General features: G+C 38.0%; 2 protein-coding genes across 2 annotated transcripts in view; both read left to right on the forward strand.

Annotated features, from left to right (window-relative positions):
• The window catches only part of LOC145498341 (von Willebrand factor D and EGF domain-containing protein-like), a 103947-nt gene that overhangs the window by 78896 nt on the left and 5671 nt on the right, over positions 1-19380 (forward strand). The gene's annotated exons all lie outside the window — the stretch shown is intronic.
• LOC145498339 (uncharacterized) overlaps positions 3405-19380 on the forward strand; it is a 30860-nt gene continuing 14884 nt past the window's right edge. The window contains exons 1-14 of the mRNA XM_081478254.1: positions 3405-4147; positions 4587-4640; positions 5227-5501; positions 5968-6063; positions 6361-6681; positions 8616-8704; positions 9936-9999; positions 10548-10763; positions 12090-12247; positions 14585-14993; positions 15271-15533; positions 16243-16357; positions 16867-17130; positions 17869-17983. Of these exons, the coding sequence (XP_081334380.1) occupies positions 3682-4147; positions 4587-4640; positions 5227-5501; positions 5968-6063; positions 6361-6681; positions 8616-8704; positions 9936-9999; positions 10548-10763; positions 12090-12247; positions 14585-14993; positions 15271-15533; positions 16243-16357; positions 16867-17130; positions 17869-17983 (2905 nt within the window). The 5' untranslated portion in view covers positions 3405-3681. The remainder of the gene's footprint in view (positions 4148-4586; positions 4641-5226; positions 5502-5967; positions 6064-6360; positions 6682-8615; positions 8705-9935; positions 10000-10547; positions 10764-12089; positions 12248-14584; positions 14994-15270; positions 15534-16242; positions 16358-16866; positions 17131-17868; positions 17984-19380) is intronic.

Genomic DNA, 19380 nt, shown 5'->3' on the forward strand with positions numbered 1-19380 from the left:
TTCATACACTGGCATCCTGCAAACTCCACGCCATTCAAACGAGAACGAAATTGTGCCAAAGTGGTCGAGGATTTGGTGATAGCTGGTAAGACATGAACAGGTGCACAATTAACACAATTGACTGCTTATTTTGTGTGCGTAACGACGATAATCTATCAAAACATTACATGATCAGATTTTTGATATTGACTACAATTGGCCAATGACAATAATCGTGCATGCAGAGCCCCAGTAGTGTCAATTAAAATCCACTGATCTCTGTCGTTAAATTTCTCATTACTTTTTGACAAAGAGAAGTCGACACGCATTATGCTCTTTCACCAATTATATAATACATTTTCCTAGATAGCTTCAAAGAATGAGGCACGTCCGCCTTCCAAAGAGCTTGCACGTGCGCGATAAAGTAATGAAGCATAAAAGGGTTCAAACGGAGACATCAGCTCTACCTTATAAGGTGTTGTTTACAATTGGCAAAAGAGACTTAGCTAGCAAAGAGTTATTTTGATCTCAAATTACAAAACAGGAAGTCCCGTGAAATTATGAGGCATGCACGTGCGGCAGCGTTTCCTTATACTTTAGTGCACGTACATAATCTCCCAAAAACGTTGTTAACCCATATTCATGAGACGGTTAGACAAGACTCCGTTCAAAGTCTGTTTGCTTATCCAAAAGCCACACGCTGAAAGATATTGACAGATCGTGTTTGATCATTTAGAATTGCGCTCGTTAGTGCATCTCTTAGTTCGACATTTTACAATGATTATGATCCTCAATGCTGGAGCGGAGTCAACTTGTTGCTGAAAAAGAATCTTTTAGTTCTCCTTAGTGTAAAAAAAAAAAAAGGTTGAAGAGGGCGGTACGGATACCAGGAAATCGGAAATCATCAGTCATTTTAAGCTTTTGAAGCACGTCTTGCAAAAACGTACGTGCACGAGTAAATAATTGGGCTGAAATGGGTTCAGCCTGAGATGACACCTACTCTTTAAGGTTCCGATTATGCAAAGTTATTTTGGTCTCAAATTACAGCACGTGCGTTGTTTACTCGTAAACAATCGCCAATTTTTTTTTTTAATCTATAAGATTAGAGAATCACGAGAGACGGTTGAATGAAACTCCGATTGAAGGACTGACTGAGTAAAGGCTGAGAAGTTTATGTATTCCACACTACTCCGAAGTTATTTACGCATCATGTGGTTGCGGGGGGCTAAGTCAGTAGGCTTTTAGCTCGTCTCGAGATAGAACTCACTAGCCAGGAAGTCAGTTGAAAGAGGCTCCTATAGCTTTACCATCAGGAAGTCTTGGAAGGAGGGTGATCAACATCATATGCGTAATGCATGCTTATGATGTTAATAATTAATAAAACATTCAAAAGAGATGTTAAAAGTTAAACAAATTCTTAGGTCACAAATATGGTTTGACTAGTAATGTAATGTGCCATGCAAATAAAAGAAGTACAACATCGCCCAAAAACAGCTAAACGCACCATTATTGATATCCTTTCCCTACATAGCGCATAGTTCGTGTTATGAAAGCACTACGGTTAGTGGACCTTGAAATGACTCCATTGCTAGTTCATTACGTTTAGCCAAGAAAATACTTGATCAGACATCATTTTACTCCTTTGTCTGTCATGCATGACCCTGAAAACAGACTGGAACGTATCGGACTGGTTAGCTGCGTTAAGCCATGGGACGATAACTAGTTTGTTTTAAGTTCATTTAATGGAGTACAAAATTGAAGCTAACCCAGTGCAATACATACTATTACGATGTAGCCAGCTGGGCTGCTGGGAATCATTTCGGTAAGGACTATATACGCACTGTGAATTGTTATGCAACTAGCGCTATTATCACACGCGCGATGCATACTAATTGGGATGTTAATGATCCAAAGACAAATAAAAGAGACGATAAAAGGAACATTTGTTTGTGCCAAAAATACGACCGGTTACTTCGTGTAACAAATAGAGTATCCCCGAAAGCAACTTCCTGTAGGATTGTCGGTATCTCTTCCCAAACTTCCGAGTATAGTTCGAATTTGAAGAGACATAAGAGTCTGATCCGGCGATAGATTTTTAGGTCCTAAAATGCTGTGAATCACTGACACAATGCTCCAGTTATCCAAATAAAGACTAACGGTCTAGTGATCATTTAATTTCTTCGGTTTTCATGTCTCGAAGAAAAAGAATTGCGAACTCCTTGATTCCGTGTTATTTGTTCCGACAACCACTGAATCCTTTGCGTCTAAAGCTGTTGTGAATCACTCCTTTCTTCAGATTTAAAGATTCGCTTTGTTAGAGAGGCTGGTCTCCAGATGATCGCTACAGAGATTGCGATCGCTTTAGTAAAAGGTGAGTACATGAAATGTATGTACTTGCAACTTGGTTCGTTCGCTATCCACTTACCATATGACAGCTATGCGATCGCCAGAGAAATCACGAGAAAAGAGTGCGCAAGAGGACCTGGATCCTGTGTGGAAACAGCGCATTTTCAGTGTATTTATCATTGTAACGATCACCACAATCTCTTTTGAGCGGTTCACAACGATCATCATTCATCACGAGCATCAAAACTGAATCGAAGTTTATCTCACCGATCGATAGTTGCGACAACGACGACCACTGTCGCTACCATCGCGGAACAGTTGATAACAGATACAGCTTTTGTCTTCAGCGACTTTCATAGCGATCTTATGGGCATTAATCATGAGAATTAGGAGCGAGGGGAAAAAATTCTGATTAGTGGCGATAGAATTTGCATATGCCATTTCAAGTATAAGGCACACCACTATCCCTCCATTGAGGTATGGTTGCGTGCTCGCATGTATGCATTACAGATTCTTTGAATTTAGATGATTTACATTTTTATAAGCCCTCTCCTCGTGAGCTGAGTACTTATGTGCCTCGTTAACGATTTGCTCATTGAAAACTAGGTCTCGTATACTTTATGTTCAATAGACTGCATCTGGTAATAAACTTTGATTTTCAAACCAATTTAATTATCGCACATTAATGTCAGTACAAAACTGTAAGGCGTTTTGTTAGATGACAGTAATCAAAAGCCATTGGCCTCAAAATAGTTAAGATTGAGTACGATCTAAGAAGAGAAAATATTATTTTGCCTTAGTGGCAGACAGTACCTCAAGGGTACTAGGGAATGACGAGTAAATGAAGTTTTCTCCTCTCCATGCCACCCGTATTATTACCATCATTCAGTGACATCCATCGTAAGCACTGCCATATGCCAATGCACGTATAAATACCAAGGAAGTGTTTTATTTTGAAATCACCAAATATACTTGATGCGTACTCATGCAAAATTCAGGAACAGAACTGCCTAGACGTGGCCGGTTTATTTCCGGTGCAGCTTAACGGAAGGCATTTATTTTCGTTATTTCAAAAAGGGAAGTTGAATGATTAACGATGAAAACCGGTTATGAACTTCCTTCAGCATCGACGGAAATATAATATGGCCAATTAAACCACAAATGAACATGTACATCGCTATGCCTCATTAATTATGAACATAAAAATGGTGTCATGCAAGCAATTCACCAATCACAATCTACCTGGCAACGATCTTATAAAGCTTCGTTCCTTCTTCCCCCTTGATATATTTGTAACCAGAACTCGATCAAATCAACTAGACCAGGAGCTATACACGTTGAGCGTGATTTAGTAACATGGCGAGCTTCAGTCAGCTTGCCTGTCTGAGTTTCTTTTTGATCACTGTCCACTTGAATTTCCAAGTATGTCAGGCAGCAAATTGCAACAACTGTTGCAGCGACTCAACTTACAAAGAGATCAACGAGCCTCGACGCAGCATCAAGAGTGTCTGGCAACCGGGACAACCAGCATTGTGTGATCGCGACTTGCAATGGGGATGGTATCGCTTCACAAGTGATGCTGGCGGAAAAGTCATGATGCCAGAAAAGACAGTGCCAGAATATCACTGCGGAACACATGACCCTATTTGGTTAAACGGTCGCCATCCAACAGTAGCAGAAGGAAATGTTGTTCGCCAAGTATGCATCAACAGTTTTGGCTTCGTCTGCGACGACACCTTCGACATAAATGTCAAAAACTGTGGCGATTACTACGTTTACTATCTTAGGCCAACCTACTATTGCGCAATCGCTTATTGCGCTGGTGAGAAATATAAAATTTTTAATAATGTGGTCGTCGCAAATTGCCATACCAATGAAATAATAATTTTGTTGCTAAATAAAAGTCATGAGATGTGCTTTAGGTTCTTTCCACAGTACGCCGGAGGAATTTGCAAAAGCAACAATCACCCGTCATTTTGGATCTGTGTTTGAGGAAAACCTCGGGTAGAGAAATCACATGATTATTGTGGCGTCATCATTTTCAAAAAGTGCCTTTTTAAAATGTTTTACATCCACACTAAAACACAAAGCCGCCGTTTTCAAATTCCTCCGGTTTGAAGAGCGTTTTCGAAAAGCTGACGGATTAGTGTAGACGGTAGGCCTAACCGTAGAAATAGAGCTCTGTTTTCAAATTTCTCAGGCGCAGTGTGGACCGGGACTTAATTTCGTAAGGTGAAATTGATCCACATTCAATCTTTTAGGTGACATGACACCGTGTCCTTACGGAAAAGAAGGGGTGCACCCAGATTGTTATGGTAAGTCGCACCCGCTTATAAATTTACAAAAAAAAAAAAAATGAGGCTAAAGGGCATTATCTGTTTTTGTCATTTATCATCCAAAAGGCTTGATATCTTCACACGTAGTGGCAAGACTAATTCAGAGAACAAGTTTTTCAATTGAAAAAACTATCAGTTTTTACATGCATAGAGGACGTGCACTTTCATTATTCAAATTTAGCATCAGTTATTGTAACTGAAAATTGATAGACGTTTCTGTCGAGACATGTTTTGTTGGCTTGAAATATTTGATATTAAAACTAGATAATTGGGCAATGCAATTCAAGAGTTAGCGATTATAGTGTTCTACAAATATGTTAAGCGTACGCGTATTTTTTTTTTCTTGATTCGTTTTTATTTTTGTTCCATTTTAGTTTTCTATATTTTGGGGGCGTTTTTCAATAAAACAATTTTCCCACTCGCGCTCGTTGAATATGAGATGATAACAGCCAATTCGGCGCTACGCGCCTCGTCGGCTATCTACCATCTCATATCCAACGGGCGCTGGTGGAATAATTGTTAAATATATTTATATTGTTTTGTTATAATGTATCAATTTGGACAGACCCACCAACAGCATTTTCCAGTGACAACCTTGGAGATCCTAGTATTACTTTCCGAAATGAACCGGACGTGGAAGTAACCTTGCTGTGTGAGGTCAATATTTTTAATGGCGTCGAGAAGTGGAAGAATGTGACCTACAGAATAGACTGGTTTGCCGAAGGAACATCTTTGAAAAGTGAGGAAATATGTCTTGGAAATGGAGAGCCTTGCCAAAGCGTTGCCAATGCAAAAGTTCATTCCACTCTGGAACATTCTAGGTACAGAATAGGTCAATGGGTAAGTTTGTAGAGCATTATGTTTTTCTGAGAAATGTCATTAACTTTAATTACTGATTTTACATTTACAGCGCACGAGTCTTTATTAACAATTCGCCGATGTTTCAGTTGATTTTTTTCATTTCTTTTCATATTTTTTTCATTTCAATGTAGAACTTTGGATAAAAAAAAAAGTTATAAAACTCAGTCCGTCTTGAGGATCACAGCTTGGAATTTTGAATTTTACCAGATTTTACCCGATTTTGTTACTATTTTAGATGGATTGAGCTTTTTCAATATTTACATCTCAAATTTTGAGCTCCTTTGGATAAAGGACGCAAACAATTTTCAAAGGGAATAGCTTCAAGCCCTCTCCTGGCCCCGATTTTTTCTGTTGTCATTTGAAAGGAAACATAGTTATCGAGGGTAAGCAATTCAGATGAAGCGACTTTTAAATTAAGCTTAGATCTGTTTCCTTATATCAACAGATAGTTTGCAACGTCTCTGCAAAGTTCACCACTTCTCCAAAGAACGTGTGGTCACCAACAAAGAACATCCGAGCTCCATTCTTCGCAGGATTGAAGGTAAACAAGAAGAGATTTTTTTTTTTCTGAACAATATCATATTTAATTAGATTTTTTGTCGGAAAAAAAAAAAAAAAAAAAAAAGATATGAGCTATTTCTTCCCCGATACGCCTCCCACATACCATAAGCCACCTCTCTTGAGCTATCAAAAGTAGATTGACGTTCGAGGTGCTGAACTGAATTATTACTGACAGTACTCCTCTCCCACACCTTTTTCAGAAGTTGCAAGTGAGTTTAGATGCAGCTCCTGCGATTTAAGCTTAATTTTTGATGCCTTTTATTTCTCTTTCTTTTAGTTTCACCCCACTGTAGTGACGGTGGAATCATGTCAACTTTCCACTGAAGAAATTACTATAACGCCCACGATACCGATTCGCAAAACCGACCGTGGACTGCCAAAACTTAGGTTTCGGATGCCTCCAGACGTAGATCTGCTTGATACTAAATCGTCCTGTGAAATTGAGCTTCAGGAGGGAACGAAGACTTTAACCGTTAAAATTAAGGCTGCTTGTAAGCAAGGTCGCGTAACGGAAGGTCTACAGGCTATAATCCCAGAGTTATCTTATAGAAACAGCCGGTTTTGGGACCCAGGAAATGTCTCTCTCCCCACAGTCTGGGTATGTATGTCTTATTCTATGATTATTCTATGATCGATAAAAATAATTTTTAACCTCCCTACGACTTACTCGGCTAGTACCACGAGTGACAGAAGAACAGCAGTAGCAACAGCACATAGTTTTAGTAGCAACAACAACGTCCTCTGAACAACTTGCAAACTCACTGGCATGGGTAGTAAAGAGTGCAACGGACACCAACCCCACACATAGATTGACGTGCATTTGAAGGTAACCTTCAGTTTCTATTGATCCAAGAGAAATAACAAGCCACGCGGGTCAATATTGGGGGGCAGGGTTGGCGCAGTGGCCAGAGGCACTCGCCTTTCCCAATTTGGCCTGGGTTCGATTCTTGCCCGGTGCCATATGTAGACTGAGTTTGTTGTTGGTTCTCGCCTTTCTGCAAGGGTTTTTCTCCGGATTTTCCGGTTTTCCTCCCTCCACATAAACCAACATCTCTAAATTCCAACTCGACCAGATTAGAGGATCCGCAGGAAAACCAGCTAAGGCTGATGTGGCCTAATCTCTAATTATTGTAATTCAAAATTTGTATACTTCATCCCAGCCTGAGGTCGCCTTGCATGAACTAATTGTTTCAAAAAGTACATCTGGGCACTTATCGTATACATTTACCTTTAGAGGTGTTACCCCCATATCAAATTACAGCTTGTAGAGCTGGTTATCAAAGTATACCCAGAATTTTTGAATTGTCGAATTTCTCACGACCTCTACAATTTAACGTCCGAATCACTTTTTAATTAACAAATAAAGAAACCTCGACTGTGCTCTGCTCTGTTGTAAAGCACGCAGGAAGCGGTAGAGCACAAAAGAACTGCAGGGCGAAACACGAGACGTAGTCGAGTGTTTCTCACTACTTCTTGAGTGATTCACCGCTTCCTGCGTGCTTTACTAAGTAGAGGCTTGTTTATTTGTTTTATAATATCCCCACACATTGGGGAGTGAAGGAGGAAAAGTGGAATCAGCGTGTATCTGTTCTCTGATAAAGCACGCAAAAATAAGTCAATCACAATCCTTGTTAGAATTGTTCAAATAATTTGATTGGCTAATGAGACAACAGCTGTCAGTCACAAAATAAACTTCACTGAGCTAACCTTTCGGTTTCAATTGGCTTTCGAGAAAAGACCGATCCCTTCAAAGTTCGATTTTCAGTTTAATTCTTAATAAGGATCTAAAGGTTTCTGGTCCAGAGGAATCCGGCCGCATCGTGGCTCATGAAAACGTACACTTTTCCAATGGAAATTACGAACGGATGCTAAAGCGAAATGCTGAGTTGTATTTAAAAGAAGCTACAGTTATTTACGGCTTGCAGCCGCTTGCAGCAAGATATGCCCGACCTGGCGTCAAAGTTGGAAAGACTAGTCTGCTTCCTCTGGTTCTACTCTGAGGACAGGATAAAATTTTAGAGGAAGCTTTTAACTGATCACTCGTCTGTTGACCGTTGATACAAAATTGTCGAGGTTCACTTCGCTGAGATGACTGGAGATCGCTAGTAAGCAAACGAGAGTTACTACACTGCATGTGAGTGTTTTCTGAGCATTTTTACAAAAATAAAGCTCCGCATCATAAACATTGACAGTTCAATTGGTGTTTTCTGTCGTTGTTTTTGTTCTTAAGTATAATTTCTGCTATCGTAACAAATGTTATGTCTTTCATCGAAGCATTCGTTGGGTTGAGAATTTGTTTATTTCGCTAGCTGCGTGCTTTGTCGGAATCTAGCAAAACAGTGGCATTTACTGACAGCAATTCTTATCGTTATTGCGGTTAAGATGACGATGAAAATGATGATAGCTCTCATCAATTGTGTAGTGGTAAGCCTATAAGTAGCAAGGAGATAGCGCCGTATGAATAAAATGAGAACTTGATATTTTTTTTAACAATTTATGTTCTTAAGGTCTTTCTTTTATTTGTTCGTTTAGGTTACTGTTATAAAAAAGTCAGCTATAGAGCATTGCAAATCTGTCACAGATCCTCATTATAGTGTTTTGCATCCTCGAGGACATGGAAGGTTGGTAATTTTTTTAATTTCGGAGTAGATTGGGTAAGGATTCCCAATGTCATGTGATCTTCTATCTTCGTAGACACTCTCCGACATTTTGTTTTGTACACAGTTCCAGGGGTTCGATTTTGGAATTAAATCGGAATTAAACCCCTTTTTGAGGGGGAATAAATTATTTTCTGACAATGTCCACCCCCCTAAAAAAAATTGGTGAGCAGGCGTTTCAGATCCTTGATCGTTTATAGACGTGTAACTTTAGAAAGAATGATCTCAGACAAACTGTCCTCATGTCAGAACAAAAATAATTATAATAATAATAATAATTATTATTATTATTATTTGTGTTCTAATGGTTTTTTGCGGAAACAACAGCAACTCGTAACTTGCTATCGTAATACAAGTTATAAAAAATGATCCTGCTTACAATATATTTCCCGGTTTACTAGTGGAAAGATATTGCTTACAAGCCACGCGAGAATGGAAAAACCTTAACAAGACAAAAAAAAAAATGAATTATATTAATCAATTAAGGTCATTCCTCACATTTGCATTGCGCATCCTTACTGCGCATAATTTATGGCGTCATTAGCGCGCGCTCGTGCACGAGCATATTGAAAACATGACGGATTTGCCTTGATATTGAGTTCTGTCAGTTGAAAAATGGCTCTAGCTCACCAACGAGTACGGGCACCACAATTTTTTTTCCAGCCACTGTAATCAACTAATCATAAGCTTTGCGTGAGAAAAGACTGATCTAATTTCTATTGCTGAAAATTGAATAAATAAGAAAAATAGCAGATACATTGTGGTCTTTTCTATTTTGCAGTCGATAACCACGTCAAGAAATTTGGTTCAAATTTTTAATCAAGGATTTAGCTTTCTGCCTGAATCAAACTTAAAATGTTTATTTGTGTCCGACATAATGTATTGACTGTAGGTTAATGCGTGTTCTTATGAGTCTGGGTTCATAAAGATTTTAAAATTACTGGGAATGCGTTCTTATAATAAGCATCAAATAATGCCAAAATAGGACATTTTCAATGCCTCACTGCTCCTTAATGAGCATGGGCACCCCCCTTTTTTATTTCAAAGTTGAAGTTATCATATGACAAATATTCAGTGGACAAAGTTTGAACAAAAATCTATTGTCACTTTTATTTCAGAGGAATTACCTTAATTAATTCATTAATTAATTAATGCTGACATAAGCATTGATCTACACTGTAACTTTAAATTTCAGATGGTTCAATTTTATGGGGCGCGGCGATTATATCTTGTATAAGAATACGGAGAGGAACTTTGAGGTGGGTAGTACTTTATAGACATTTAAAGCTCAGATCAATTCAAAGGGAGTCTGGTCAACTATATCTAAATCAACACGACGTACCAATATCAAACAAAGAGACAACAATTTTGGGCTCGGTATGGTTTTTAAGTCTTCCCTTAATCGGTTCGATATGAAAATTAAACCAGTAACTGACGACTCACAAATGGACGAAATTTTGACTGACAACCGACATTTGTCAACCTTCATCCGGACCCTGGTGTGAGTCAAACATTTAACTTTAATGAAGCGGTTGAATGTCCATAAACTCGCAAACAAAGAACGAGGCCAATATCAAGCCATCTTGACCGAACAAGGTTGGTCAATAAAGGATTTAATATATGGCTTTCGGGGAAATTTTTCTTGCCGGACATGGCGGGTAGTCGCGAGCGGGAAAGATAGCTCCATCTTACCCGCTCGGGTAGCCAATCACAGGGCACACTGCTCTGTAAACTCCACACATTGATGTTTCTATATTAGCTGTCGCATAATATACGTGATTGATCAGCACAATTTTTTTTAAAATAGGTTCAAACGAGACAGTGGCGTTGTGGCGGCGTACCTACTTGCAATTGTGGTGCAGTTGTAAGAGACCATAATGATGTTATTGAGTTCAACTGTTGCAACGACCTTCTTACACGTGACAGTACGACCCCAATAACGGTGAAAATACGGAGCAAAAAGTGTTTGTCACCAGGAATATCCATTAAAAAAATGATAAATGGTAGAAATATCGACTACGAGGTGAGTGTCTATCGTAAGGTTTGTTACAACGATTTTGATGGATTATAAGAGCCCGTTTTTTTACTCTTTTGCAAAGATTTCAAAGGTGCTTTCTCTTTGTCTTTTATTACTCTCCTAAGCATTTTACCATTGGACAAGACACTTAAAATTTTTTTTTGAAACGTTTAATAAATAGCCAACGAATGATCAAGTACTTAGGAGAATTTGGGCGCTAGTAGGTTTAATGACGGTTTCTTTAACATCTACTCGTATGACTCCATCAGAAATTGGCTCTGATTAAACATTCATGAAAAGTAAAATAAAAAATCTGTAAAACGGAACAAAAGAAAGTGTGAAATTTTGCCTTTTTCAAATATATCTAACAAACAAAGTTGACACTGAATCCGATTTATCCCCAGAAATCGACTGTGAAAATTTCATTATGGGTTGTGCGGTAGGTTGTCGAGAAATCTTGGATCAAAGACAGGTTTTACAACCTTGCGCGGGAATTGAACTGCGCATACCTTTTTTTTTTTTAAGCGCGAGCGCAAGAAAGCAAGAGTAAATTAAAACTTCTTTAATGATTTGTCAAAATGTTGTCATATTTTATCGATCAATAGTAGTTTGAAACTATCACGACGCGTTTCGCGTTTCCGCGTTTCTCCCCGTTGTCTACAGGTACCTAAAATATTGGGCACCCGTCCCCGTTGTCAGTCCGAGAGTTAAATCGTTAAAGTGGTACTATGACGAAAATCACATAGACATTTTAAACACAAGCAAGTAGTGTGTCCGAGAAGAGCTTAACAGTTTTGTTATCATATTAAAGGCTTTTCTGGCGTTCGATTTTCATATTTGCTAATGGTGCTTCATATGCATGATCCAGCAAGCATATACGCATGTTAGCTCGAGTTTGTGGCCTCGTTTAATGTTTTTCTTGCTGAAAATTACTAACATATTGAAATCAAGTGGGTGGGGAATGGAAAGAGCGAGTTGCCATGGAAACAATTTTTTTTTTATAGTGGCAGGTGTGTTACCTGTAGAACTATTAGCCTACCAAGTTTCAATGGCTCTATTTACATTCCTGATATAATATTGGGTTCAGTGTATCGCGTCATCAGAGATCTCATTTGTATATTTTATACATTTTTCAAACTTAAATATTCTGGAACTAATGCAGATATTTGCAAACATTATTCTTTCATGGAATTCCATGTGATACACCTGAAAAAATCAAGGGGTAAAAGTTTAATCTTAGTACCACTTTAAGAAGGGCCAATGTATGAGGCAATCATTACCATTGATAATATTCACGTGCTTATAACAATGTATGAATTTCTTACTTTTCAGGTGTTATTTCCATCTGGAGCCAAGGTTGCAATATTCAGAAACTTCTGGGGAATCGATGTCAACGTCTATACACCGAGGGCGAAAAATATAGCCAATGAAAAGGGACTTTGTTTGTACGACTGGAGTAAAAATGTAAATACATACGGAAGCAACTTAAGGTAAAACAAACATCATGGTCGTTAAAAGCAAACAAACAGGAAAGTGCTTCGTATAAAATACATACCCATAAATTATTTCCTAAATCAACCACGTTTCCTCAGAATTGATAGCCAGAGTTAACCTCGCACTCTATTTGGCTATCAATGCCAAACAGTTAGAATGGGAAATTAACATGAAATGAGGCATTTGACCAATATTCGGGACTTACAGCACAAAAGATTTCTTCTGTTTGCTTTCTGTGTTTCAAGTTATAACAAGGTTTCGACATAAAATCAGCGAAATTTGCCGCGCGATGTTCACTTTGTTACAAGATACGCCCTTCTTTGTTTGCTCAAACTTCTTTAAAGTCATCTCAGTTCTGTAACATTGTATCAAAGGTAAAGGTTTACAAGAAGACCCAAATATCGTGACTTAGCGGCTGTCATACTCAAGACTGCAAAATAAGTCGCGTTGAAACGAAACGGACGGATCAGAATTGAGAACTTCACTGAAGTGATGGATGAGACCCAATTGTAACGTATAAAACTCTACAGAGTCCTACAAGCCCAATTTTACAGCTGAAATTTGTTTTCACTTTCTCTTTCATCGTCTGTTGTGCACTGAGAAATCTGTCAATGAGTTTGGTGGAGCAGCCAAATTTGTGTGGCTTTTAGCGCCTTTTTTACCCAATCTTTCCTGAATATGATATTTGATTTGCTCTCTACATCGTCAACAAATGCATTTTTATAATGTAGAAGTGGCTAAGAAAATGCAAACTCAAGAGTTGATCATTGTTGTGTGCCGGTCGTTTGAATATTATATCCAGCAAATTAGTCAATACTCACAGCTCCAAAATTTCGTTTGGTACAACTTATCGGCGAAAACTACCTCTTGTAAAAATAAGAAACTTAATGCGCAGAAGACCTGACATTGGTTAAAAATAGTGTTAAAAGATTTAAACTGTGTTAGTCTGACAAGTTTTGTACCAACCCTAAATTATCTTCCAGTGAACGATGAGAAATAACTTTTCTGATTCTTTGGTAACTGTAAGTGTCCAAACTTCTTTGTGTGACACGGGAGCGGAGTCTTAAGCCTAGTTCGTACTAGCGAAATAACGACATAACCACGGGGGGGAATTTTCTCATCCGGACCGCCACAGCGGGCGGAATCCGTAGTGTTGATCTATTGTCGTGAACGAATTAGCGGTAATCGTCAATCTTTCGCCCTTTTTACACTTCCATCGACGATTAATCAACGCACGTTTATCTCTATTCAACTCTAAATGGCAAGGAAAGTCACTGTAAGTAACTTCAATTGAGTCTGTTGAAGTTGTGAGAGTTTGTTTGGCTGTTTGAAGCTGGGCGCTGTGATGGAGCATAAATTCCTGTGTGTCTCTCTCTGTACAATTTTGAGTAAAAAATGAGTCAATTTCAGTCGCATTTACGTCTCTGATCGTTGCTGTATTCGAAAAAATTTCTGTGGAGTACACTTAACGAATTTCCTCGCTATCTGCTACCCAATTAACGGTAGAAAAGTTTGATTTCTATTGATTCGCAAGGACTGACAGAAATTGTTTTTGTAGTATAATATCAACCTTTGCACGAAATTTCACACCAGAAAAACAAATTTGGAAAACTCAACTGGTGAACCAAATGCAACTAACATAAAGTAGCTCGAAATAAATCTGTTCTTTAATACATCTTTCTTTGTATAGTATCTGAGTTACTCGCTCGTTTGTTCGTTAGATTTCTTACGAATTGTTTGTAGACGGCGCGAAAGCCGATTCAATGACAAAGTTGCGTAACAAACCCTCTTGTAAGCTAGTTTACCGCAGGAAAAAGCAAAAAAAACAAAAAAAAACAAAAAATAAACTTGGCCGGCTTATGTTCGGTCCGTATAAGGAAAAACTGTGACCGAGGTCACAGTTTTTCACCATACGGACCTCCCAGCCGGCCAATAACATATATTTATGTCAGGATTTTCACACTGTCAACATAACAACATAACATGCTTGTTATATGTCGCTATGCTTATGTCGTTATGTCGCTAGTGTGAACTAGGCCTTTGACATGACGAACATTTGCGATTTACGTGTTTTTTGCAAAGTAAAAGAACTTCCAGTGGTACCTAATTTCATTAGGTTTCCTATCAGTCTAACGGATGTTCTGTTTAACATCTTTAAGGGACAAAAAAAAATTGAAATTTAAATAGTTTTCTTGCTGCAGTTGTATTTTGTTTTGTTTTGTTTTGTGTTGTTTTTTTCTTTACTTTTTTTCTTTTTTTTAACTCAGGCTGCCACGCACAATTTGAATGACAATATTTTAAACAGATTTTTCGTTTCATTTACATTTTTCTAGAATAAATAATGGACAAAGTTACTTCGACACACTCCCTCCTGTTCTAGAAGACCAGGTTGTTGTCTATTCCGAGGCATGCTTGTGCGACACCAGAGACTGCAAAAATTCCTTTGAGCTCGCTTTTCCGAACGCAATGAAAAAGAATTTGTCACCAATGTTTCTGTGCGACCGAGACAAAAGAGATGTCCACTACTCTGACGATCCCACAGAGGAAGAAATTCAGATATTTAAACAAACTCCCCTGTTACAACCACGCTTTAGACAGGCGTCGCAAGTTGGACAAATATCCAAGGAAAACGCCACCAGCTACTGTGCGGAGAGAATATCAGAGACTGAGATTGGCAAGCTCTGTGCCAAAGTTGGAGTCAATGTGCAGGCATTGGTAAACACATGTTCAGCTGATGTTGAGGTAAGTAAACAGCAAAAGATTATCTGAGCAATTAATTTTGACAATGGTATGAATGAGATGGCTTTCTTGCGATATACCTCATATTTACAACAGCTTTTGATTTGTATCCTAATTATAAGAACGCTCTTTTAACATTACTGATATGCTTTTATATATAAACAATGAGTAGGTAGCACGAAAAACAAAGCTAATTTTCATTTGATACAATAGTATATCTGCTGTCTATCAAATTTTTTTTTTTTTTATAACAGTGATTGTTCTTTTATTTTCTCAACAGCTGACTGGAGACTTATCTTTCGCAAGTGGCAGCGTTGCTATATTAATGAACGATTGTGGAAATTTGGCAGCAATAAATATATCTCAATCTTCGAATGGCAGTGGCGAAGAAACTTCTATTTCAGTAGACGAGATCAGTGAACTGCTATGTCCCAATGACTGTACATTTAATGGTAAATGCATCAATGGATCCTGCGTTTGCAACAAGGACTACACTGCCGAGGACTGCTCGGTGTCTATTTATCAAATACCAACAATTTCCAGGTCAGTGTCAACGGAAAACAAAATGGCATTTTTTGTTGCTTTTCTGAAGGAGATCGACATTTTTTTTTTTCCTGGCAAAAGAAGTTCTTATTTGTTCTATGTTTATAATTGATTTTTTACCCCTATTCAGACAGGCTTTTGGGGGATTTATCTGATCAGGGAGAGTAGAGGGGAAGACGTCCTCGGAGGCTTGCCTTCTGTATCTATCTATGAAAGATGATTTATGTAATTTATGTAATGACCAGGCAAATCCTTTGGAATAAATTTGCCACTTGGGTGTACGTCATCTTGAATCTTTAAATATATTAGTTTCTAAACCAATGTATAATTTAGCTGATGCAGCTCTAACAGAAATGTAAATCAGTTTTGATCATAGCTGCCATGCGATGGATGCTTAAATGTAGAGTAGTGACTCTAAGGTAATTTGGAGTTCTAGAAACTAACCCACGTAATAGGCTTTTTCCGAGTTACCTTTTGCATCTGTGCCAAAACGAGTCTTCGTGCAAAACAATTCAAATGAAAATGTGTTTCCCAGACAGATTCTTTATCATGCAAATCAAATTCTTTTTCATATAAAAGGCTTTGCACGAGGACTCGTTTTGAAAGTGGCACAAAATGATTGAATGCTCAAAATCACATCACATCATACGATTTGCAATGTAAATTCGATAAAATGTGACGATTGTCTTTTTTTTTTAAAATACTGTAGCTTGCAAGGAAATGGTTTGTGCGATAGACGTAAGCGCCCGTGTAGAAAGGTAACGGTCCTGGGAACTGGTTTTCTGAATTCTACAAACATGACATGTCACGTTAGAGAATTTAAGGTAAGCATTTTTAACACAGACCCGGATTAACAAAGAAACCATATTTTACACTATTATGAAGAAAATGAATGGTAGTAAAAAAAAAAAAAAAAAAAAAAAAAAAAAAAAAAATAATAATAATAATAATAATAATAATAATGATAACAACATAGGCAGGGGTATCTTAATTAAAAGGCTAAAACGAGACAGTAAGGCGTTGAAAAGTTAACAACCGTAATAATTTTCCATCTTTGCAGCTGATTGTAACATACAAGGGTGAAAATTCCTTTATTAGGCTTTATTTTCGCAACTGCTCAAGCTACCCAAGTTGCATAGTTCTACATATAACTGCCATGATCTCACATGTCTAGAGTTCTTTGTTCTGTTAATTATTTTATTTGGCCTGAAATTTTGAGGAGACCACTTCACTTTTTACTGAGGTAATTACGATATAATTTTTTACACTGCATGGAGACTTGTTTTGCTTATGTAAATATGCTTATGTACTCTTCTCCCGCAAACATATGCAGGTTATCGACAGTTCCTGGAAACCAAACAATACGGAGCATGAATTCCCTGGTATAATGACAGACTTGGTGCTTACAGACTGTTCTTTACCTGAATCACCAGTGACGCAAGGGTATTTTGATGAAAACAATGCGGGAACCTCAGCCGCTGGCCTGTATATATCTGTCTCTAACGACGGGGAACACAAAAGCCATAAAAATCTCACATTTATATCATACGATTCAGCTTGCATGAGTTGCAATGTTTCTACTGGATGCTTTTTCAAGGTAAGGGCATTTTGGTACTAGCTAAGATCGATCGCTATTCCATAGTATTGTTTTTGTCCTGTATACAATCGTGCATCTTGGATTGTGGACAATTATTTTTGGTATGGTATGGGATGGAAGGGGCAATGAAACGTTCAAAACGAACTACTGCCATCTATCGAAATTAATTAATTATGTGCAATGTTAGGCTACGAAAGTCGGGGTAAACTTAACAACATAAGTACAAAAACGAAAACAATCAATCTAAAAAAAAAACAAACAAAGAAACAAAGAAACAAAAAAAAGGCAAAGAAAAGAAAGAAAGAGTCTGCATCTTTTTTCGGATTTGGGGAAAGACGACGCGTGATAGACATAATGACTGAATGTTAAAGGCTTGCGTCTTGATGTAACGAAGTGAAGTCTCTTACTTTTCACCGCCCCAGCATCTCTCCATGCAGTACTTGGAATATCATCTGCAGCAATATTTTATATAGCGTCTGCAACATCGAAGATCCCTTTTTGGAGTAAATTTAATTATAGAACATATACTAGACAGACTATATTATCTTAATTAATGTCGAAATAGCCACACGCTACGAGCATGGATACAGTTCCGGCTTCTCGTTCATTCCTTCATTGCCTAAGTCAAATCAGAATGACCAATACTCAATACTCTGAGACCTGTAGTAAAGCTTAGGGATCGTTCATTGACCAAGTTTTTTGTTTCTGTTTTTCTTTTCTTTTTTGTTTGGGTAAAAGAACAATTCCTGCCTGATAAATGGGTACTGCTTCGCTTCGAACGAGACAAATCCAGTCGACTGGTGCTACCAATGCCTTCCACATGTCAGCACTAAGGCGTGGTCGGAGCGTCAAGGTAATGATTATTTCAAAAATAGATTCTATGTTGTCGTGCGCCTGTTCATTATTAGTATAACTCTACTATTGCTAGTGCTATATCACAAATGCTCTTCATTTATTGGCTACACTACCAACTATCTATGCCGGTATAGATAGTGAGTGTGCGGTTGTGTTTTTGAAGTGTCTGTGAAGAGGATTTAAATAACGTTTTGAAAGACAAAGTACCGTAAATTCTCGAATTAGCGCCCGGGGCGCTTATTCCAAATTAAGGAGAAGACGGGGGCGCTTATTCGAGGGAGGCGCTTATTAAGTTTTTCCCAAAACGTGGTCAGATATCATCGGGTTTTTTTTGCAATATATGTACGTGTCAGTCTCTCAGAAGTCTCAGATGGATCCTGTCTCTCTGGAAGAATTACGGGCTTTATCCCGTGTATGCCTGCCTGCAAAGTTGGTTGGGCTTTATATTAGGCAATGAATCAGCAGATATTCACTACCATCCGTCGCGAAGGTCAGTGTGCAGTGCTGGAATAAGTCGATAATCACTTGTTTGTGACTGAACACGACGAAAACTATACATCCTTTGTAATCGCATTACTCTTCCATAAAACAGGGGAAGGGGAGAGGGGCGCTTTTTTTGAGGAGAGACGCTTATTTTACATTTTTGCCGATAGAAGGGCCGCTTATTCGAAGGTGGCGCTTATTTGAGATTATCCATGGACTTTGACCAGCCTACTTGTCGTTCCTTCTACAACAATACCACCCGCAACGGAGCTTACGCTCATCGTCTAAACTTCTTTTCACTGTCCCTACTGTGAACTCTGTGCCATACGGTGAACGTGCCTTTTCTTTCTCCGCACCTATATTATGGAACAGTCTACCGGATTCTGTTAAAAAATACAACATCTCTTTCGTCTTTTAAATCTGCCCTCAAAGCATTCTTGTTTCGGAAATCCTACTTCTGATTTATTTTATTTCACGAAAAACTGTATTTTAATTAATTATTTCTTTTATTTTATTTATTTACTGTTATTAGAAATATTTTTTTAGGATTTAACTAATTTATTTTTTATAGTAATGTAAGCGCATTGAGTTTTTTTTTAAATGCGCCCAAAAGCTTTATTATTATTATTATTATTATTATTATTATTATTATTATTATTATTTGAGGGGAGGCGGTAAGTCGAGGGTTTATGGTAGATATATACCAAAAAAAAGGTTACATCGACCAGAGATGATGTCAAAATGTGGTGACAACAAAAAAGTGGCACACGAGCCGTCGGGTGAGAGTGTGACAGATGGTCTTGTTATACCTCAATGTTATCCTAAGTTTCGCCTCGAAAAACATAGAGGGTCTCACTATTTCCCTTGGGATCCTTCATTAAGAGCTTATTTTTACATTTTGACGTTTTCTGT

Source organism: Orbicella franksi, chromosome 9 (genome assembly GCF_964199315.1).
Source record: "Orbicella franksi chromosome 9, jaOrbFran1.1, whole genome shotgun sequence".
Taxonomy (NCBI): domain Eukaryota; kingdom Metazoa; phylum Cnidaria; class Anthozoa; order Scleractinia; family Merulinidae; genus Orbicella; species Orbicella franksi.